The 25353-nt window shown below is 40.5% G+C and overlaps 1 protein-coding gene across 8 annotated transcripts in view; it reads right to left on the minus strand.

Annotated features, from left to right (window-relative positions):
- The window catches only part of STXBP5L (syntaxin binding protein 5L), a 310211-nt gene that overhangs the window by 55481 nt on the left and 229377 nt on the right, over window positions 1-25353 (minus strand). For 4 of the 8 annotated variants that reach the window (XM_075854714.1, XM_075854715.1, XM_075854717.1 and 1 more), the window contains exons 19-20: window positions 11437-11508; window positions 8411-8476 (exon numbers count right to left, since the gene is read on the minus strand). In XM_075854714.1, coding sequence (XP_075710829.1) covers window positions 8411-8476; window positions 11437-11508 — 138 coding nt within the window. The remainder of the gene's footprint in view (window positions 1-8410; window positions 8477-11436; window positions 11509-25353) is intronic. The other 4 variants (XM_075854716.1, XM_075854718.1, XM_075854721.1 and 1 more) reach the window with 1 other exon arrangement.

Genomic DNA, 25353 nt, shown 5'->3' on the forward strand with positions numbered 1-25353 from the left:
CACGTCACATAGAGAAGCGTCACTCCACAGAACACGTCATATAGAGAAGCGTCACTCCACAGAACACGTCACATAGAGAAGCGTCACTCCACAGAACACGTCACATAGAGAAGCGTCACTCCACAGAACACGTCACATAGAGAAGCGTCACTCCACAGAACACGTCACATAGAGAAGCGTCACTCCACAGAACACGTCATATAGAGAAGCGTCACTCCACAGAACACGTCATATAGAGAAGCGTCACTCCACAGAACACGTCATATAGAGAAGTGTCACTCCACAGAACACGTCACATAGAGAAGCGTCACTCCACAGAACACGTCAAATAGAGAAGCGTCACTCCACAGAACACGTCATATAGAGAAGCGTCACTCCACAGAACACGTCACATAGAGAAGCGTCACTCCACAGAACACGTCACATAGAGAAGCGTCACTCCACAGAACACGTCATATAGAGAAGCGTCACTCCACAGAACACGTCACATAGAGAAGCGTCACTCCACAGAACACGTCAAATAGAGAAGCGTCACTCCACAGAACACGTCACATAGAGAAGCGTCACTCCACAGAACACGTCACATAGAGAAGCGTCACTCCACAGAACATGTCACATAGAGAAGCGTCACTCCACAGAACAAGTCACATAGAGAAGCGTCACTCCGCAGAACACGTCACATAGAGAAGCGTCACTCCACAGAACACGTCATATAGAGAAGCGTCACTCCACAGAACACGTCACATAGAGAAGCGTCACTCCACAGAACACGTCACATAGAGAAGCGTCACTCCACAGAACATGTCACATAGAGAAGCGTCACTCCACAGAACAAGTCACATAGAGAAGCGTCACTCCGCAGAACACGTCACATAGAGAAGCGTCACTCCACAGAACACGTCATATAGAGAAGCGTCACTCCACAGAACACGTCACATAGAGAAGCGTCACTCCACAGAACACGTCACATAGAGAAGCGTCACTCCACAGAACACGTCACATAGAGAAGCGTCACTCCACAGAACACGTCACATAGAGAAGCGTCACTCCACAGAACACGTCACATAGAGAAGCGTCACTCCACAGAACACGTCACATAGAGAAGCGTCACTCCGCAGAACACGTCACATAGAGAAGCGTCACTCCACAGAACACGTCATATAGAGAAGCGTCACTCCACAGAACACGTCATATAGAGAAGCGTCACTCCACAGAACACGTCACATAGAGAAGCGTCACTCCACAGAACACGTCATATAGAGAAGCGTCACTCCACAGAACACGTCAGATAGAGAAGCGTCACTCCACAGAACACGTCATATAGGGAACCGTCACTCCACAGAACACGTCACATAGAGAAGCGTCACCCACAGAACACGTCATATAGGGAACCGTCACTCCACAGAACACGTCACATAGAGAAGCGTCACTCCACAGAACACGTCGTATAGAGAAGCGTCACTCCACAGAACACGTCACATAGAGAAGCGTCACTCCACAGAACACGTCATATAGAGAAGCGTCACTCCACAGAACACGTCACATAGAGAAGCGTTACTCCACAGAACACGTCACATAGAGAAGCGTCACTCCACAGAACACGTCACATAGAGAAGCGTCACTCCACAGAACACGTCGTATAGAGAAGCGTCACTCCACAGAACACGTCATATAGAGAAGCGTCACTCCACAGAACACGTCACATAGAGAAGCGTCACTCCACAGAACACGTCATATAGAGAAGCGTCACTCCACAGAACACGTCATATAGAGAAGCGGGGGGGCGAGTGCCAGAGGGGGGGGCGAGTGCCGGAGGGGGGGGCAGTTCCGGAGGGTGGGGGGGGGGTGAGTGCCGGATGTTATACACCTGGGGGATGGGACTGGAGGAAGCACCTGAATCCAGTTATTAAGAGAGGGGCCAATACTTGTCTCCATATAGTGAATATATTGCACCTACATTCAGTGAACTGGTCACAGGGCGTCCCCGATGCTGCACGGTAAACTGCCACGCCATGCCACAAAGACTAAGAGTAAAAATGTGCAGTATATGAAGTACATGCGAAGGTGGACATCTCATATGTGGAACTTGTACAGCTGTATACGGGTCTTATACGGTAAGGCTTTGTTCACACGCAAACTCAAAAAACATCTGAAAATACGGAGCTGTTTTCAGGCGAAAACAGCTCCTGATTTTCAGACATTTTTGTAGCAAGTCGTGTTTTTCGCGCCGTATTTTATGGCCGTTTTTGGAACTGTTTTTCAATGAAGTCAATGAAGAACGCCTCCAAAAACGTCCCATGAAGTGTCCTGCACTTCTTTTGACGAGCCGTCATTTTATGCGCCATATTTTGACAGCGACACATTAAATTAAGTCTCGTGGGAAAAGAACATCGTAAAACCTATTGAAAGCAATGGGCGGATGTTTGTAAAACGCCCGAATTATGTCTGAAAACACTGCGTGTGAACACACCCTGAGCGGGACCACTGCCACCTTACATGGACAGTAACTTTTTAAACAACTTATGATGATATAATTGTATACTTGATTTAGAACAACTTTCTATTTTACTTAATGTTAAAATGTAGTTGTTTTGTACGTGCAAATTCTGTGTGAAGTTATTGCCACTAGGTAATTCCTAATAAATCTGCTGTCCACCCCCTGTTGTCAAGCAAAGGTCGTCCCTGGTTAGGGCAGAATTGACGGACTGTAGACGGTGTGTCACTTTACTGCCTGCCTATACAAATCTATGGAGAGGGACGGCGAGCAGAAGCGGAGTGAGAAAGACACAGACATGCTGCAGCTGCTGGTAAGATTTCTATGTCACTCCAGTGCTGGATTCTCAGCTACACTGCTCATTACTGCTGTATAACTTCCTCCATGCTGCTGCAGCTTCTATATATATATATGTACATATATATAAGTGATAAATATGGGACTGAGCTTATAAAATTCACGAAATCTATATACACTATATCAAATATTAATCAGCACTTCATGTGGCGTGATCACAATATTAGAAGGTCATTACTCTTCCTCCTCCTTCTAATCCTGTTTTATCTCGCTGTGTGGGCTATGGACCCCCAGTTGCTAACACCGCAACCCCTACAGCTACATCACTGACTGGAGTATCAGCCTAATAGTGCCGGAGCAGGGCAGATAATAGAAGCACAGAGGTTTCCATAATAACTGCAGGATAGGAGTTGTGAGGCGCCATGTGCTGCTCCGAATGTCCTGGATGTAACTGGCAACCTGTAAATGATCCCTAGAAATCACATTTATATAGGGCTAAAAAACAATTTAATTATAATAATAAACTGTACAAAAGCTACAGGAACGATAAAGCCACAACCCCTAATATAACCCCTAAAATAAGCAGGCATCACGGCATGGCGTCGTTCTCCTCACATATGATATTCCCTGATCACTGTACAACTAGGACCAGTATGACCTCAGGATGGAGAAAAGTTGGATGACAACCCTTTTCCCAGAAGCAAAAAGAATACAAAAACTAGCTGAAGAAAATAACAGGTGACTGAATGTCACACAGACATAGATTTTATTTCATCATATCCTCCATGATATAAACACACAGGGATCTCATATCATCATTATATCCTCCATAATATCCACACACACACAGGGATCTCATATCATCATTATATCCTCCATAATATCCACACACACACAGGGATCTCATATCATCATTATATCCTCCATAATATCCACACACAGGGATCTCATATCATCATTATATCCTCCATAATATCCACACACAGGGATCCCATATCATCATTATATCCTCCATAATATCCACACACAGGGATCTCATATCATCATTATATCCTCCATAATATCCACACACAGGGATCCCATATCATCATTATATCCTCCATAATATCCACACACACAGGGATCTCATATCATCATTATATCCTCCATAATATCCACACACAGGGATCTCATATCATCATTATATCCTCCATAATATCCACACACAGGGATCTCATATCATCATTATATCCTCCATAATATCCACACACAGGGATCTCATATCATCATTATATCCTCCATAATATCCACACACAGGTATCTCATATCATCATTATATCCTCCATAATATCCACACACAGGGATCTCATATCATCATTATATCCTCCATAATATCCACACACACAGGGATCTCATATCATCATTATATCCTCCATAATATCCACACACACACAGGGATCTCATATCATCATTATATCCTCCATAATATCCACACACAGGGATCTCATATCATCATTATATCCTCCATAATATCCACACACAGGGATCCCATATCATCATTATATCCTCCATAATATCCACACACAGGGATCTCATATCATCATTATATCCTCCATATTATCCACACACAGGGATCCCATATCATCATTATATCCTCCATAATATCCACACACAGGGATCCCATATCATCATTATATCCTCCATAATATCCACACACACAGGGATCTCATATCATCATTATATCCTCCATAATATCCACACACAGGGATCTCATATCATCATTATATCCTCCATATTATCCACACACAGGGATCCCATATCATCATTATATCCTCCATAATATCCACACACACAGGGATCTCTTATCATCATTATATCCTCCATAATATCCACACACAGGGATCCCATATCATCATTATATCCTCCATAATATCCACACACAGTGATCTCATATCATCATTATATCCTCCATAATATCCACACACATTGATCTCATATCATCATTATATCCTCCATAATATCCACACACACAGGGATCTCATATCATCATTATATCCTCCATAATATCCACACACAGGGATATCATATCATCATTATATCCTCCATAATATCCACACACAGGGATCTCATATCATCATTATATCCTCCATAATATCCACACACAGGGATCTCATATCATCATTATATCCTCCATAATATCCACACACACAGGGATCCCATATCATCATTATATCCTCCATAATATCCACACACACAGGGATCTCATATCATCATTATATCCTCCATAATATCCACACACAGGGATCCCATATCATCATTATATCCTCCATAATATCCACACACACAGGGATCCCATATCATCATTATATCCTCCATAATATCCACACACAGGGATCCCATATCATCATTATATCCTCCATAATATCCACACACACAGGGATCTCTTATCATCATTATATCCTCCATAATATCCACACACAGGGATCCCATATCATCATTATATCCTCCATAATATCCACACACACAGGGATCCCATATCATCATTATATCCTCCATAATATCCACACACACAGGGATCTCTTATCATCATTATATCCTCCATAATATCCACACACAGGGATCCCATATCATCATTATATCCTCCATAATATCCACACACACAGGGATCCCATATCATCATTATATCCTCCATAATATCCACACACAGGGATCCCATATCATCATTATATCCTCCATAATATCCACACACACAGGGATCTCTTATCATCATTATATCCTCCATAATATCCACACACAGGGATCCCATATCATCATTATATCCTCCATAATATCCACACACAGGTATCTCATATCATCATTATATCCTCCATAATATCCACACACAGTGATCTCATATCATCATTATATCCTCCATAATATCCACACACAGGGATCTCATATCATCATTATATCCTCCATAATATCCACACACACAGTGATCTCATATCATCATTATATCCTCCATATTATCCACACACAGGGATCCCATATCATCATTATATCCTCCATAATATCCACACACAGGGATCCCATATCACCATTATATCCTCCATAATATCCACACACAGGGATCTCATATCATCATTATATCCTCCATAATATCCACACACAGGGATCTCATATCATCATTATATCCTCCATAATATCCACACACAGGGATCTCATATCACCATTATAACCTCCATAATATCCCCACACAGGGATCTCATATCATCATTATATCCTCCATAATATCCACACACAGGGATCTCATATCATCATTATATCCTCCATAATATCCACACACAGGGATCTCATATCATCATTATATCCTCCATAATATCCACACACAGGGATCCCATATCATCATTATATCCTCCATAATATCCACACACACAGGGATCCCATATCATCATTATATCCTCCATATTATCCCCACACAGGGATCTCATATCATCATTATATCCTCCATAATATCCACACACAGGGATCTCATATCATCATTATATCCTCCATAATATCCACACACAGGGATCCCATATCATCATTATATCCTCCATAATATCCACACACAGGGATCTCATATCATCATTATATCCTCCATAATATCCACACACAGGGATCCCATATCATCATTATATCCTCCATAATATCCACACACAGGGATCTCATATCATCATTATATCCTCCATAATATCCACACACAGGGATCCCATATCATCATTATATCCTCCATAATATCCACACACAGGGATCCCATATCATCATTATATCCTCCATAATATCCACACACAGGGATCTCATATCATCATTATATCCTCCATAATATCCACACACAGGGATCTCATATCATCATTATATCCTCCATAATATCCACACACAGGGATCTCATATCATCATTATATCCTCCATAATATCCACACACAGGGATCTCATATCATCATTATATCCTCCATAATATCCACACACAGGGATCTCATATCATCATTATATCCTCCATAATATCCACACACACACAGGGATCTCATATCATCATTATATCCTACATAATATCCAAACACAGGGATCTCATATCATCATTATATCCTACATAATATCCACACACAGGGATCTCATATCATCATTATATCCTACATAATATCCACACACAGGGATCCCATATCATCATTATATCCTCCATAATATCCACACACAGGGATCTCATATCATCATTATATCCTCCATAATATCCACACACAGGGATCTCATATCATCATTATATCCTCCATAATATCCACACACACAGTGATCTCATATCATCATTATATCCTCCATATTATCCACACACAGGGATCCCATATCATCATTATATCCTCCATAATATCCACACACAGGGATCTCATATCATCATTATATCCTCCATAATATCCACACACAGGGATCCCATATCATCATTATATCCTCCATAATATCCACACACACAGTGATCTCATATCACCATTATATCCTCCATAATATCCACACACAGGGATCTCATATCATCATTATATCCTCCATAATATCCACACACAGGGATCTCATATCATCATTATATCCTCCATAATATCCACACACAGGGATCTCATATCATCATTATATCCTCCATAATATCCACACACAGGGATCTCATATCATCATTATATCCTCCATAATATCCACACACAGGTATCTCATATCATCATTATATCCTCCATAATATCCACACACAGGGATATCATATCATCATTATATCCTCCATAATATCCACACACAGGTATCTCATATCATCATTATATCCTCCATAATATCCACACACAGGGATCTCATATCATCATTATATCCTCCATAATATCCACACACAGGGATCTCATATAATCTTTATAAAGCATCTGGAGACATTTTCATTCTGTTGATCGATATCACTTATAAGGCTATGTTAACACACATATTTTTGCTAAGATTTAACGTATACGTTGGGAAATATCTTTAGACGAAAACGTTAAACGTAGGCTATGATGGATACCCTTATAGTGGCATCAGTCACCATAGTTTTTAATTGTCCGTTTCATGGCTTATATGTTAAACGGATACCATTATAGTCTATGGGGTATATATAATGGTATATAATGGCTGTACGATGTATGTATCTAGTTCACGATATGAACTGGATACCATTATATATAGCCATTATATACCATTATATATAGTCCATATGCCAAACAGTGGAACACATCACCTATAGTCTCCCATGTTAAAAAATGTTTACCGTGAAATATACATTTTTTGCAGTATACGGTGGAGTGGATAGCCTAGTCCACTGCGCTATTCCATCCTTCAAAAAAAAAAAGAAAAAAAAGGTATACTAACGTGTACCAGCCCGACGGAGGCCAAAAGTATACACTTTAAGCTTCTGCTGGGCTAATGTAGCCCTATGGACACGTTTAAATTGTACTTCGAGAGCTTTCCCGACGTAGACGCTAAACCCAAGACAAAAAAAGAGATGTGAACACGGCCTAACCTGCGCAGCACAGACTGTACGATGGAATACAGACATGGCACTGCAGCTCTTTGTTGGATGTGGCAGCTGAGACCTGTCATGGATTGTAAGCAGCTTATCCCATGTACCTGATGTGGGAGACTTGCAGCGATCCAGCTCCAGGGACACGGGGCTGTCTGTGAGTTCTGTCAGACCTACATGGAAAAAACGGACATTAATATAATGATAATGAGAAGCAGAACCCTGAAGAGCCCCCCGAAGACCCTCCTGCATGGAGAAATGTTATTATTCACTTAGCTACCCTCGTGTGATTCAGAAATAATTCCCAGCTTTATAAATGTTTGCAGGAAATAAAGAAATGTTCTGCAGCTGATTAAAATGAATGTCTGGCCGCGGGTGCCGGATCTCTGCCGCTGCCGACATGTGGAGCTGACCTTGCTGCCACACGGCGGCTATAGTGTAAAATGGCAGCAACACCGGGGCTTATACAGAGAAATGTCACCTGTACATCTAAAAATATGACGATCCACACCAGTGTGGCAGTCGACTGCGCTATTGATTCCGTAAAAAACAACGGAACCCGGGCATAACGGTGACAAACGGAAACCTTTAGCAACGTTCCCGTCACCACTGAGATCAATGGTGAGGGAAACGGAAGCTGAGGTTTCAATTTGCATTTCCGTTGGAGGGTTAAGCCAATGGAAACCTCCGACGGAACCCCTCAATGGAAGGGCAACTCTGGTGTGAACACAGCCTAACAGGGAGAAAGTACTATCTGTACCTAAATCACCTACAGAGGGAGACGGGAGATAGTTCTATCTGCACCTACTTCATCTACAGGGAGAGACCGGGAGGCAAAAATATCTGTATCTACATAACTTATTAAGAGAGACAGTGTGGCAGTACTATCTGTACCCTGTACCTACATTATTTACCGGTATACAAAGGGAGGCAGTAATATCTTTACCTACATAAATTACAGGGAGGCAGTACTATCTGTACCTACTTCTTTTACAGGGAGGGACAGAGAAGCAGTACTATCTACCTACATCATTTACAGCAAGAGACAGTAAGGCAAGTCTATCTGTACCTATATTATTTACAGAAAAAGACAGTACTATCTGAACCCACATCATCTACAAGAAGAGACAGGGAGGCAGTACTATCTGTACCTACATATTTTACAGGGAAAGACAAAGAGGCAATACTTATTGTATCTCCGACATTTTCAGGGAGAGACTTGGAGGCAGCAATATCTGTACCTACACATCATTTACAAGAAGTGACAGGGAGGCAGTACTATCTGTATCTACATAATTACAGGGAGAGATAGGGACACAATACTATCTGTGCCTACATATTTTACAGGGAAAGACAAGGAGCCAATACTAATTGCATCTCCGACATTTTCAGGGAGAGACTTGGATTCAGCAATATCTGTACCTACATAATCTACAGGGAGCCAGTACTATCTGTACCTACATAATCTACAGGGAGGGACAGGGAGGCAGAACTATCTGTACCTACATCATTTAGAGGGAGAAACGGAGGCAGTACTATCTGTACCTACATCATCTACAGAGAGACAGGGACGTAGCACTATCTGTACCTACATCATTTACAGGGAGAGATAGGGAGGCAGTTCTATATGTACCTACATCATTTACAGGGAAAGACAGGGAGGCAGTACTATCTGTAACTACATCATTTACATGGAGAGATAGGAAAGCAGTACTATCTGTACATACAACATTTACACATACTGCTCTTTGCAAATAATCATTCTGAAACCTAAGCACCAAAAACGTTGCGGTCACTGACGATGCATATTATAAATGCATATTATTAAATAGGGTGCAAGGAAAGGACACCTTAAACAATAGCGTGTTAGGAGAGCTGTCAATATTCCGGAAATGCTTCCATATCTTGGTAATTGTGGTGCACACTTTCCGGTGTTGAGTTAAGAGCTGTAATGTGTCTATAGGAGAGGCCAGTCCATGAGGGAGATGTGGATATTAGATGTATAATGAGAAGGCTGGCAGCAGCTGGATGTATATATATATATAGATCTATCTGACGGGAGGTGTAGTGATGAGCGGCACAGACCCCGGGCGTTATCTTGTGTTATTACTGGATAATCGCTGGGATGAGGCTGATACTCCCTGACCTCCCTTCATGTTCACTCGCAGCATTGCTCTCCCTATCTACACAAATAACAATCACGGAGTCCCCCCGAGCACTACATGAATACTCCGCTCCCTGCTGATTCTTGGAGGAGCTAGACATTTTTTTGATTTTAGGTGGAAAGTTGAACAATATATTGATACAATCCAGTGTTAAAGTCGCATCCCTCTCATAGCGCAGTCCCTTCGCCCCATTCTGCATTATCTTCCTCATGTGCCCCTCTGCTCCCTGTCTTCAGCTCCGGTCCTATCAGTGTATGAAATGAATGGAAGTCATCTGTCTACTACTGTGCTGCACTGACTGACTGCGGTGACCACAGCTATGGTGTATATGACAGTGGGGTCACCAATACTGGGGAGGAGGAGATCATCAGAACACGGAGAAGGGGGATTTCAGAGGAAGAGGGTAAAGTATTTCAGCGTTATTGAAAAAGATCCTTAGAAAAAAAGTGGAGTCAGCTTTGTCACCATTTCAAGATCTTTACTTGACAGTGAATAGAAACAGAAGCTGAAAACATGTGTAGACCTAATACTTCTCACCACCGCTGAGGGTCTCTCTCCATGTACCAGTGCAGATAAATTGTCTTAGTCTGAAGTCTAGTTTAGCTCCCAAAGGATTTTCTAGACTGGAAACAACTGTAACAAACCCTCAGCTGCGAGAAGTGTTAGGTCAGGATAGGTTTTCAGCCTCTGGATTTAAACAAGAATGTTCCCATTCACTGACAGCAAGCAGACATCTTAAAAATTGTAAGGAATTTAAACACAAACTCTAATAGAAAATTGCAGAACTTTTCATTATACAATGTACAGTCCTTTAATGAACCATGCAATAAGTGATTTCGCCTACAGCATCAAGTAGTCAAGAACGAAAGAATAAACCGTCATGCAGGTGTAATGTGTTCACGGCAACACATTGTGCAAAACCACTGAGAGAGGAGCTAGAGACAAGCGTGACGGCCTCGGGAACTTACTCTGGTAGGAAGTACGGATCCGTTTCGTTATATCTGGGTAAAAATTAGACAGGCCACGCATGCAAAAGTTGTCTGTGGAACATGCCAGCGCATCAGCAGATCAGCAGCAGCAGCAGCAGGCAGAGAAAAGAAAGGGAAAACAAAAGTCTGCGGTGAAAGAAAGTGATACCCGTGGCGGGCGGGCGAGGCGAGCACCCACCTCCCCTGCATCAACCAAAAGGAAAGTCTGGGAAAAACGTGTGGATAACAGAAGTGAATGGTGCAAAATGATGCTGCATCCCAGCAGCTCCGCAGCAGGATAATGGGAAAGTGTACCCAGGAGAGGAAGGGCTTGTCCACACGTAACAGATTTGCTGCAGAAAATGGTGCAGATTTTGCTGTGTTTTTCTCAATGTTGGGAGATTGCGACGTCTCCTCTGAAAACCGCAGCAATTCTGTCCACTTTCCGCAGCAGGAATTGCTGCGGTCCGAAAAATACGCATCAAAGGTCAATTTCTGGTCTGAAATTTTACGCAGCGTGTGGATGAGGTTTGTTAAATCTCACCAACTTTGCTGCTACTGTATTCTGCTACGTATTTTCCCTCCGCAACCCAGACGGAAAATACGCAGCAATTAGGCGAAGTGTGGACGAGCCCCAAGAGCAAATATCCAGAGATACATTATGGTAGAGCCAGAATAAGCAGCAGGGCACATGAAGAGCGAGTGTCAGAGGTCAATAGGAGTTTATATACAAAAACTACAAAGCTTCTAGTGGACTGAGAACAGAGGGAAGGAACCAAACAGGGGTGTCAATAGAGGATGAGTTATCCTGTACTGATCCTGAGTTATATCCTGTATTATACTCCAGAGCTGCACTCACTATTCTGCTGGGGGAGTCACTGTGTACATACATTACATTACTTATCCTGTACTGATCCTGAGTTACATCCTGTATTATACTCCAGAGCTGCACTCACTATTCTGCTGGTGGAGTCACTGTGTACATACATTACATTACTTATCCTGTACTGATCCTGAGTTACATCCTGTATTATACTCCAGAGCTGCACTCACTATTCTGCTGGTGGAGTCACTGTGTACATACATACATTACTTATTCTGTACTGATCCTGAGTTATATCCTGTATTATACTCCAGAGCTGTACTCACTATTCTGCTGGTGGGGTCACTGTGTACATACATTACATTACTTATCCTGTACTGATCCTGAGTTACATCCTGTATTATACTCCAGAGCTGCACTCACTATTCTGCTGGTGGAGTCACTGTGTACATACATTACTTATCCTGTACTGATCCTGAGTTACATCCTGTATTATACTCCAGAGCTGCACTCACTATTCTGCTGGTGGAGTCACTGTGTATATACATTACATTACTTATCCTGTACTGATCCTGAGTTATATCCTGTATTATACTCCAGAGCTGCACTCACTATTCTGCTGGTGGAGTCGCTGTGTACATACATTACATGACTTATCCTGTACTGATCCTGAGTTACATCCTGTGTTATACTCCAGAGCTGCACTCACTATTCTCATGGTGGAGTCACTGTGTACATACATTACATTACTTATCCTGTACTGCTCCTGAGTTATATCCTGTATTATACTCCAGAGCTGCAATCACTATTCTGCTGGTGGAGTCACTGTGTACATACATTACATTACTTATCCTGTACTGATCCTGAGTTAAATCCTGTATTATACTCCAGAGCTGCCCTCACTATTCTGCTGGTGGAGTCACTGTGTACATACATTACTTATCCTGTACTGCTCCTGAGTTATATCCTGTATTATACTCCAGAGCTGCAATCACTATTCTGCTGGTGGAGTCACTGTGTACATACATTACATTACTTATCCTGTACTGATCCATAGTTACATCCTGTATTATACTCCAGAGCTGCACTCACTATTCTGCTGGTGGAGTCACTGTGTACATACATTACTTATCCTGTACTGATCCTGAGTTACATCCTGTATTATACTCCAGAGCTGCACTCACTATTCTCATGGTGGGGTCACTGTGTACATACATGATATTACCTATCTAGTACTGATCCTAATTTACAGCCTGTATTATATTCCGGAGCTGCACTCACTATTCTGCTGGAGGAGTCACAAAATAAAAAATGGTGTGAAGTAGAATTTAAAGGTTATCTCCAGTTAGGCCTCATGCACACGGCCGTGCCCATAATCACAGCCCGCATTTTCACCCCGTGCTCCCGTTCAAAGTATGGGAGCACGGCCCGTAAAACGCAAAAGATAGGACATGTTCTATCTTTTGCGGTACAGTTCTACGGCACAGACACCTAACCATAGCGATACGGAAAGGCGTTTGCGGCCAATAGAACTGAATGGGTTTGTAATTGCGGACCGTATTACGGTCCGCAATAACAGAGAGATTTTTTTACAGTCGTGTGAATGGGGCCTTAGGGTGATATTGGGTCATTCCCTCAGCTTTCTGTCCAAGTAGATCTGGTATAAAGGAATTTAGAAAACCAAAATATTATAAAACATCTTATTTTACTTTTCAATGTCAAACACTGGAGGCGGGGCTGTGACTACATGTCTGTCTTTTCTAATGGAAAAGAGAGAAGTTGCCAGCCTTGAATGCCTGATCCGTATTTAATATGGCAGCAAAAGAAGTGCCAGGCCTTAAATACAAAAGCAAAACCAGATTATGTAGTGAGGGTGGCACAAATATTATAAACCCGCATTAGGGCCTCTAGGGTAGAGTCACATATTAGGTGCGTTGTAAAATACATCCCTTTGTACACAAATTCTTATGTCGACATCAATCTCCACTCCAAAAAAAAAGAGAAAAAAATAGAAACAAAATTAGGAAAACTAAAAACAAAATGCGGGAAACAATATAACGTATATACAAAATAAATGTAGTGTAACAAGTTCCAGAGACGCATGTGCCGTGCGACAGCAGAGCGGACGCCTCCTTATAACGTCGTTCGCTGGATGTAGATGTCTGAATAGTCGTCCGGCATTTCCCAGATATGACCGGCCCCCGGCTCTCCCAGGAATATGCAATGACGGATGCACTTGGTGGGATGAAGGGGCTGATGAGTTCCAGCTCTGAACTGTCACAGTTACGAACAATTCAGCCATTGCTATTTTACTGCATCTAATGTCATACAGTAAATATATAAAAATATACACTGAGAAACACAACACACAACAACTTCACTGGTGAGGCAGGTAATGGGGAAAATGTGGAGATGCTCAGATTACACTCTACTATGGTCTGATTGGGACATTAAAGCCTAAATCCACCTCTGATCAACACTGTACGGTTTATAAAAAGAATTAATTTACAGAACCAGCAGTCACTGTGTACATACATTACATTACTTATCCTGTACTGATCCTGAGTTACATCCTGTATTATACTCCAGAGCTGCACTCACTATTCTGCTGGTGGAGTCACTGTGTACATACATTACATTACTTATCCTGTACTGATCCTGAGTTACATCCTGTATTATACTCCAGAGCTGCACTCACTATTCTGCTGGTGGAGTCACTGTGTACATACATTACATTACTTATCCTGTACTGATCCTGAGTTACATCCTGTATTATACTCCAGAGCTGCACTCACTATTCTGCTGGTGGAGTCACTGTGTACATACATTACATTACTTATCCTGTACTGATCCTGAGTTACATCCTGTATTATACTCCAGAGCTGCACTCACTATTCTGCTGGTGGAGTCACTGTGTACATACATTACATTACTTATCCTGTACTGATCCTGAGTTACATAATGTATTATACTCCAGAGCTGCACTCACTATTCTGCTGGTGGAGTCACTGTGTACATACATTACATTACTTATCCTGTACTGATCCTGAGTTACATCCTGTATTATACTCCAGAGCTGCACTCACTATTCTGCTGGTGGAGTCACTGTGTACATACATTACATTACTTATCCTGTACTGATCCTGAGTTACATAATGTATTATACTCCAGAGCTGCACTCACTATTCTGCTGGTGGAGTCACTGTGTACATACATTACATTACTATCCTGTACTGATCCTGAGTTACATCCTGTATTATACTCCAGAGCTGCACTCACTATTCTGCTGGTGGAGTCACTGTGTACATACATTACATTACTTATCCTGTACTGATCCTGAGTTATATCCTGTATTATACTCCAGAGCTGTACTCACTATTCTGCTGATGGAGTCACTGTGTACACACATTACATTACTTATCCTGTACTGATCCGGAGTTACATCCTGTATTATACTCCAGAGCTGCACTCACTATTCTGCTGGTGGAGTCACTGTGTACACACATTACATTACTTATCCTGTACTGATCCTGAGTTACATCCTGTATTATACTCCAGAGCTGCACTCACTATTCTGCTGGTGGAGTCACTGTGTACACACATTACATTACTTATCCTGTACTGATCCTGAGTTATATCCTGTATTATACTCCAGAGCTACGCTCACTATTCTGCTGGTGGAGTCTCTGTGTACATTACATTACTTATCCTGTACTGATCTTGAGTTATATCCTGTATTATACTCCAGAGCTGCACTCAGTATTCTGCTGGTGGAGTCACTGTGTACATACATTACATTACTTATCCTGTACTGATCCTGAGTTATATCCTGTATTATACTCCAGAGCTGCACTTACTATTCTGCTGGTGGAGTCACTGTGTACATACATTACATTACTTATCCTGTACTGATCCTGAGTTACATCCTGTATGATACTCCAGAGCTGCACTCACTATTCTGCTGGTGGAGTCACTGTGTACATACATGACATTACTTATCCTGTACTGATCCTGAGTTATATCCTGTATTATACTCCAGAGCTGCACTTACTATTCTGCTGGTGGAGTCACTGTGTACATACATTACATTACTTATCCTGCACTGATCCTGAGTTATATCCTGTATTATACTCCAGAGCTGCACTTACTATTCTGCTGGTGGAGTCACTGTGTACATACATTACATTACTTATCCTGCACTGATCCTGAGTTATATCCTGTATTATACTCCAGAGCTGCACTTACTATTCTGCTGGTGGAGTCACTGTGTACATACATTACTTATCCTGTACTGATCCTGAGTTACATTCTGTATTATACTCCAGAGCTGCACTCACTATTCTGCTGGTGGAGTCACTGTGTACATACATTACATTACTATCCTGTACTGATCCTGAGTTACATCCTGTATTATACTCCAGAGCTGCACTCACTATTCTGCTGGTGGAGTCACTGTGTACATACATTACATTACTTATCCTGTACTGATCCTGAGTTATATCCTGTATTATACTCCAGAGCTGTACTCACTATTCTGCTGATGGAGTCACTGTGTACACACATTACATTACTTATCCTGTACTGATCCGGAGTTACATCCTGTATTATACTCCAGAGCTGCACTCACTATTCTGCTGGTGGAGTCACTGTGTACACACATTACATTACTTATCCTGTACTGATCCTGAGTTACATCCTGTATTATACTCCAGAGCTGCACTCACTATTCTGCTGGTGGAGTCACTGTGTACATACATTACATTACTTATCCTGTACTGATCCTGAGTTACATCCTGTATTATACTCCAGAGCTGCACTCACTATTCTGCTGGTGGAGTCACTGTGTACACACATTACATTACTTATCCTGTACTGATCCTGAGTTATATCCTGTATTATACTCCAGAGCTACGCTCACTATTCTGCTGGTGGAGTCTCTGTGTACATTACATTACTTATCCTGTACTGATCTTGAGTTATATCCTGTATTATACTCCAGAGCTGCACTTACTATTCTGCTGGTGGAGTCACTGTGTACATACATTACATTACTTATCCTGTACTGATCCTGAGTTATATCCTGTATTATACTCCAGAGCTGCACTTACTATTCTGCTGGTGGAGTCACTGTGTACATACATTACATTACTTATCCTGTACTGATCCTGAGTTACATCCTGTATGATACTCCAGAGCTGCACTCACTATTCTGCTGGTGGAGTCACTGTGTACATACATGACATTACTTATCCTGTACTGATCCTGAGTTATATCCTGTATTATACTCCAGAGCTGCACTTACTATTCTGCTGGTGGAGTCACTGTGTACATACATTACATTACTTATCCTGCACTGATCCTGAGTTATATCCTGTATTATACTCCAGAGCTGCACTTACTATTCTGCTGGTGGAGTCACTGTGTACATACATTACTTATCCTGTACTGATCCTGAGTTACATTCTGTATTATACTCCAGAGCTGCACTCACTATTCTGCTGGTGGAGTCACGGTGTACATACATTACATTACTTATCCTGTGTTACATCCTGTATTATACTCCAGAGCTGCACTCACTATTCTGCTGGTGGAGTCACTGTGTATATACATTACTTCTCCTGTACTGATCCTGAGTTACATCCTGTATTATACTCCAGAGCTGTACTCACTATTCTGCTGGTAGAGTCACTGTGTACATTCATTACATTACTTATCCTGTACTGATCCTGAGTTACATCCTGTATTATACTCCAGAGCTGCACTCACTATTCTGCTGGTGGAGTCACTGTGTACATACATTACTTATCCTGTATTGATCCTGAGTTATATCCTGTATTATACTCCAGAGCTGCACTCACTAATCTGCTGGTGGAGTGACTGTGTACATACATTACATTACTTATCCTGTACTGATCCTGAGTTACATCCTGTATTATACTCCAGAGCTGCACTCACTATTCTGCTGGTGGAGTCACTGTGTACATACATTACATTACTTATCCTGTACTGATCCTGAGTTATATCCTGTATTATACTCCAGAGCTATAGATGGTTAGTGTATATCGCTCAGTGTACATCTCTCAGTGCATATTGCTCAGTGTATATTACTAAGTTTATATGGCTCAGTGCACATTACTCAGTATATATGGTTAGTGTATATTGCTCAGTATATATGGTCAGTGTATATCGCTCAGTATATATGGTTAGTGTATATCGCTCAGTATATATGGTCAGTGTATATCGCTCAGTATATATGGTCAGTGTATATCGCTCAGTATATATGGTCAGTGCACATTACTCAGTATATATGGTTAGTGTATATTGCTCAGTATATATGGTCAGTGTATATCGCTCAGTATATATGGTTAGTGTATATTGCTCATTATATATGGCTCAGTATATATGGTCAGTGTATATCGCTCAGTATATATGGTTAGTGTATATCGCTCAGTATATATGGTCAGTGTATATTGCTCAGTATATATGGTTAGTGTATATCGCTCAGTATATATGGTTAGTGTATATTGCTCAGTATATATGGTCAGTGTATATTGCTCAGAATATATGGTTAGTGTATATCGCTCAGTATATATGGTTAGTGTATATTGCTCAGTATATATGGTCAGTGTATATTGCTCAGTATATATGGTTAGTGTATATCTCTCAGTATATATGGGCAGTGTATATTGCTCAGTATATATGGTCAGTGTATATCGCTCAGTATATATGGGCAGTGTATATTGCTCAGTATATATGGTTAGTGTATATTGCTCAGTATATATGGTTAGTGTATATCGCTCAGTATATATGGTCAGTGTATATCGCTCAGTATATATGGTTAGTGTATATCGCTCAGTATATATGGTCAGTGTATATTGCTCAGTATATATGGTCAGTGTACATCGCTCAGTATATATGGTCAGTGTATATCGCTCAGTATATATGGTTAGTGTATATTGCTCAGTATATATGGTTAGTGTATATCGCTCAGTATATATGGTCAGTGTATATTGCTCAGTATATATGGTCAGTGTATATTGCTCAGTATATATGGTCAGTGTATATTGCTCAGAATATATGGTCAGTATATATGGTTAGTGTATATTGCTCAGTATATATGGTCAGTGTATATCGCTCAGTATATATGGTTAGTGTATATCGCTCAGTATATATGGTTAGTGTATATCGCTCAGTATATATGGTCAGTGTATATTGCTCAGTATATATGGTCAGTGTATATCGCTCAGTATATATGGTTAGTGTATATCGCTCAGTATATATGGTTAGTGTATATCGCTCAGTATATATGGTCAGTGTATATTGCTCAGTATATATGGTTAGTGTATATTGCTCAGTATATATGGTTAGTGTATATCGCTCAGTATATATGGTCAGTGTATATCGCTCAGTATATATGGTCAGTGTATATTGCTCAGTATATATGGTTAGTGTATATTGCTCAGTATATATGGTCAGTGTATATCGCTCAGTATATATGGTCAGTGTATATCGCTCAGTATATATGGTTAGTGTATATCGCTCAGTATATATGGTCAGTGTATATTGCTCAGTATATATGGTTAGTGTATATCGCTCAGTATATATGGTTAGTGTATATCGCTCAGTATATATGATCAGTGTATATTGCTCAGTATATATTGCTCAGTATATATGGTCAGTGTATATCGCTCAGTATATATGGTCAGTGTATATGGCTCAGTATATATGGTCAGTGTATATTGCTCAGTATATATGGTCAGTGTATATTGCTCAGTATATATGGTTAGTGTATATTGCTCAGTATATATGGTTAGTGTATATCTCTCAGTATATATGGGCAGTGTATATTGCTCAGTATATATGGTCAGTGTATATCGCTCAGTATATATGGGCAGTGTATATTGCTCAGTATATATGGTTAGTGTATATTGCTCAGTATATATGGTTAGTGTATATCGCTCGGTGTATATTACTCAGTGTATATTGCTCAGTATATATCGATCAGTATATATGGTTAGTGTATATCGCTCAGTATATATGGTTAGTGTATATTGCTCAATATATATGGTCAGTGTATATCCCTCAGTATATATGGTTAGTGTATATCGCTCAGTATATATGGTTAGTGTAAATCGCTCAGTATATATGGTCAGTGTATATCGCTCAGTATATATGGTTAGTGTATATCGCTCAGTATATATGGTCAGTGTATATTGCTCAGTATATATGGTTAGTGTATATCGCTCAGTATATATGGTCAGTGTATATCATTCAGTATATATTACTCAGTATATATGGTTAGTGTATATTGCTCAGTATATATGGTTAGTGTTATTGCTCAGAATATATGGTCAGTATATATGGTCAGTATATATTACTCAGTATATATGGTCAGTGTATATCGCTCAGTATATATGATCAGTGTATATCGCTCAGTATATATTACTCAGTATATATGGTTAGTGTATATTGCTCAGTATATATGGTCAGTGTGTATCGCTCAGTATATATGGTCAGTGTATATCGCTCAGAATATATGGTCAGTATATATGGTTAGTGTATATTGCTCAGTATATATGGTTAGTGTATATCGCTCAGTATATATGGTCAGTGTATATCGCTCAGAATATATGGTCAGTATATATGGTTAGTGTATATTGCTCAGTATATATGGTCAGTGTATATCGCTCAGTATATATGGTTAGTGTATATTGCTCAGTATATATGGTTAGTGTATATCGCTCAGTATATGTGGTCAGTGTATATCGCTCAGTATATATGGTCAGTGTATATCGCTCAGTATATATGGTCAGTGTATATTGCTCATTATATATCGCTCAGTATATATGGTCAGTGTATATCGCTCAGTATATATGGTCAGTGTATATCGCTCAGTATATGTGGTCAGTGTATATCGCTCAGTATATATGGTCAGTGTATATCGCTCAGTATATATGGTCAGTGTATATCGCTCAGTATATATGGTCAGTGTATATCGCTCAGTATATATGGTCAGTGTATATTGCTCATTATATATCGCTCAGTATATATGGTCAGTGTATATCGCTCAGTATATATGGTCAGTGTATATTGCTCAGTATATATGGTCAGTGTATATCGCTCAGTATATATGGTCAGTGTATATCGCTCAGTATATATGGTCAGTATATATTACTCAGTATATATGGTCAGTGTATATGGCTCAGTATATATGGTCAGTATATATCTCCGTGTATATTGCTCAGTATATATGGTCAGTGCATATTGCTCAGTATATATGGTCAGTGTATATCGCTCAGTATATATGGTCAGTGTATATTGCTCAGTATATATGGTTAGTGTATATCGCTCAGTATATATGGTCAGTGTATATAGCTCAGTATGTATGGTCAGTGCATATTGCTCAGTATATATGGTCAGTGTATATAGCTCAGTATGTATGGTTAGTGTATATTGCTCAGTATATATGGTCAGTATATATCGCTCAGTATATATGGTCAGTGTATATCGCTCAGTATGTATGGTCAGTGTATATTGCTCAGTATATATGGTCAGTGTATATCGCTCAGTATATATTGCTCAGTATATATGGTCAGTGTATATAGCTCAGTATGTATGGTAAGTGCATATTGCTCAGTATATATGGTCAGTGTATAATGCTCAGTATATATGGTCAGTGTATATAGCTCAGTATGTATGGTCAGTGTATATTGCTCAGTATATATGGTCACTATATATTACTCAGTATATATGGTTAGTGTATAGGGCTCAGTATATATGGCTCAGTATATATCTCCGTGTATATTGCTCATTATATATCGCTCAGTATATATGGTCAGTATATATTACTCAGTATATATGGTCAGTGTATATGGCTCAGTATATATCTCCGTGTATATTGCTCAGTATATATGGTCAGTGTATATGGCTCAGTATATATCTCCGTGTATATTGCTCATTATATATGGTCAGTGTATATTATTTAGTGTCTGCTTTATAAGCTACATCCAGCTGCAGAACATGTTGCTCTTCATTGGCCTCAGGTCTAGAGACAATACGCTGATGAGCCTGTGACATAGACCTGGCTTCTGCTATCTGTGCATTACTGATAAATGAGATCAGGAGAAGGTTCTGCTTCCTGCTCTGTCTCACATTTGGGGGGATGTTTCCTGACATTGTGGAGGTAATGAGCCTCCTGTTATCAGGCCTGTCTCTGATTGTCAGGGCGCCCGGGGTGTGACTGATGGCTTCATTCTTCCTCAGCCTGTTCTGCAGTCATTATGCTTCTGGCATGTTACATGTGGCGGCTTATTTTGCTCTCATGGCTGGAGAGCAGCGTGCGGTGGTCTGATGCGAGGACCACCAAGGCTTTCTCTGCAGGCACGTGTGGATGTATGTGAGGAGCGGAGACCTCGTGATCCCGATTACAATGAACAGCATATAAGCAGGATCAGCCGAGAGATCCCTGGCCTGTTCTGCTGGAGGGGAAATCTGCTCCATGACCTCTGCCCAGATCACCGCAGATTAATCAGCGGCAACAACAATAAAATGTAAGAAGTCGCCAAGATCCGGCACAGAACTGAGCCCAGCACCAATCGTCTTCTGAATATATCCTGCAACTAAAGGCCAGTCCAGTCTTCTGTAAATACAGCTTAGTCATTATATGATGAAAAGGTCTGCACCGTTTAACAGAATTGGTTTCATGCCGTGGTGTCAGTCATTGGGACATTTTTAGTTTACATTCAGAGGATGAAAACCTGTTCTGACCTAGTCCTGCTCATACAGCTGAACGTTTACTACAATCATATCCAGTCTAAACACAGCACCACAAATCTCTCTGCTGTCCTAATGGTTTGCAACAATGTATCAGTAAAGGTAATAAAATGTATCAGACCGTTTCCACTGATCAAAATCTACGTAGCTGTACGAGGCCTTATTTTTTCAGGTAATGGTAAAAATATATGAATACTATTTACAATGAGCGGGATGTAGTGAAATCTTAAAAAAATATATATTATTAAACAAATCCTTCTATGCATACGTAGATTATTCCATGTGCCGAACGTCGAAAATAGGTTGGTGAACAGTGAGCACACTACTGAATAACCAACAGAATAGTGAGTGCAGCTCTGGAGTATAATACAGGATGTAACTCAGGATCACTACAGGATAAGTAATGTAATGTATGTACACAGTGACTCCACCAGCAGAATAGTGAGTGCAGCTCTGGAGTATAATACAGGATGTAACTCAGGATCAGTACAGGATAAGTAATGTAATGTATGTACACAGTGACTCCACCAGCAGAATAGTGAGTGCAGCTCTGGAGTATAATACAGGATGTAACTCAGGATCAGTACAGGATAAGTAATGTAATGTATGTACACAGTGACTCCACCAGCAGAATAGTGAGTGCAGCTCTGGAGTATAATACAGGATGTAACTCAGGATCAGTACAGGATAAGTAATGTAATGTATGTACACAGCGACTCCACCAGCAGAATAGTGAGTGCAGCTCTGGAGTATAATACAGGATGTAACTCAGGATCAGTACAGGATAAGTAATGTAATGTACACAGTGACTCCACCAGCAGAATAGTGAGTGCAGCTGTGGAGTATAATACATGATGTAACTCAGGATCAGTACAGGATAAGTAATGTCATGTATGTACACAGTGACTCCACCAGCAGAATAGTGAGTGCAGCTCTGGAGTATAATACAGGATGTAACTCGGGATCAGTACAGGATAAGTAATGTAATGTATGTACACAGTGACTCCACCAGCAGAATAGTGAGTGCAGCTCTGGAGTATAATACAGGATGTAACTCAGGATCAGTACAGGATTAGTAATGTAATGTATGTACACAGTGACTCCACCAGCAGAATAGTGAGTGCAGCTCTGGAGTATAATACAGGATGTAACTCAGGATCAGTACAGGATAAGTAATGTAATGTATGTACACAGTGACTCCACCAGCAGAATAGTGAGCGCAGCTCTGGAGTATAATACAGGATGTAACTCAGGATCAGTACAGGATAAGTAATGTAATGTATGTACACAGTGACTCCACCAGCAGAATAGTGAGAGCAGCTCTGGAGTATAATACAGGATGTAACTCAGGATCAGTACAGGATAAGTAATGTATGTACACAGTGACTCCACCAGCAGAATAGTGAGTGCAGCTCTGGAGTATAATACAGGATGTAACTCAGGATCAGTACAGGATAAGTAATGTAATGTATGTATACAGTGACTCCACCAGCAGAATAGTGAGTGCAGCTCTGGAGTATAATACAGGATGTAACTCAGGATCAGTACAGGATTAGTAATGTATTGTATGTACACAGTGACTCCACCAGCAGAATAGTGAGTGCAGCTCTGGAGTATAATACAGGATATAACTCAGGATCAGTACAGGATTAGTAATGTATTGTATGTACACAGTGACTCCACCAGCAGAATAGTGAGTGCAGCTCTGGAGTATAATACAGGATGTAACTCAGGATCAGTACAGCATAAGTAATGTAATGTATGTACACAGTGATTCCACCAGCAGAATAGTGAGTGCAGCTCTGGAGTATAATACAGGATGTAACTCAGGATCAGTACAGGATAAGTAATGTAATGTATGTACACAGTGACTCCACCAGCAGAATAGTGAGTGCAGCTCTGGAGTATAATACAGGATGTAACTCAGGATCAGTACAGGATTAGTAATGTATTGTATGTACACAGTGACTCCACTGTTTATAGAGATTTATTCTATATATAGACTGTACAGTAGATCACATTTAAAGGTAGAGAAACTCATTACACAAAAAAACACTATAAAAAAAACCTATAAAAAATCTATAATCTTCTTCTTGGAGGGATCTAGGGGCAGCAGTGCTGGTTTTGTTTAGTCATTTTGTGTACCAACTGGTGAAAATCTCCAGTCTTCACAGGGGTTAGAGGCTGTTGTGTGGTCACCTGCTTCTTGCATCTCCTGTTTCTAGGCAACAACCTAAATATATGTAGGTTCTGCCCATCATATGGAGCACAGGAAGAGTTCTGATAAAAGTTGTTATAGATCAGATTTCCAGTAAATAGAA

This window comes from Rhinoderma darwinii, chromosome 2, assembly GCF_050947455.1.
Source record: "Rhinoderma darwinii isolate aRhiDar2 chromosome 2, aRhiDar2.hap1, whole genome shotgun sequence".
Lineage (NCBI taxonomy): Eukaryota > Metazoa > Chordata > Amphibia > Anura > Rhinodermatidae > Rhinoderma > Rhinoderma darwinii.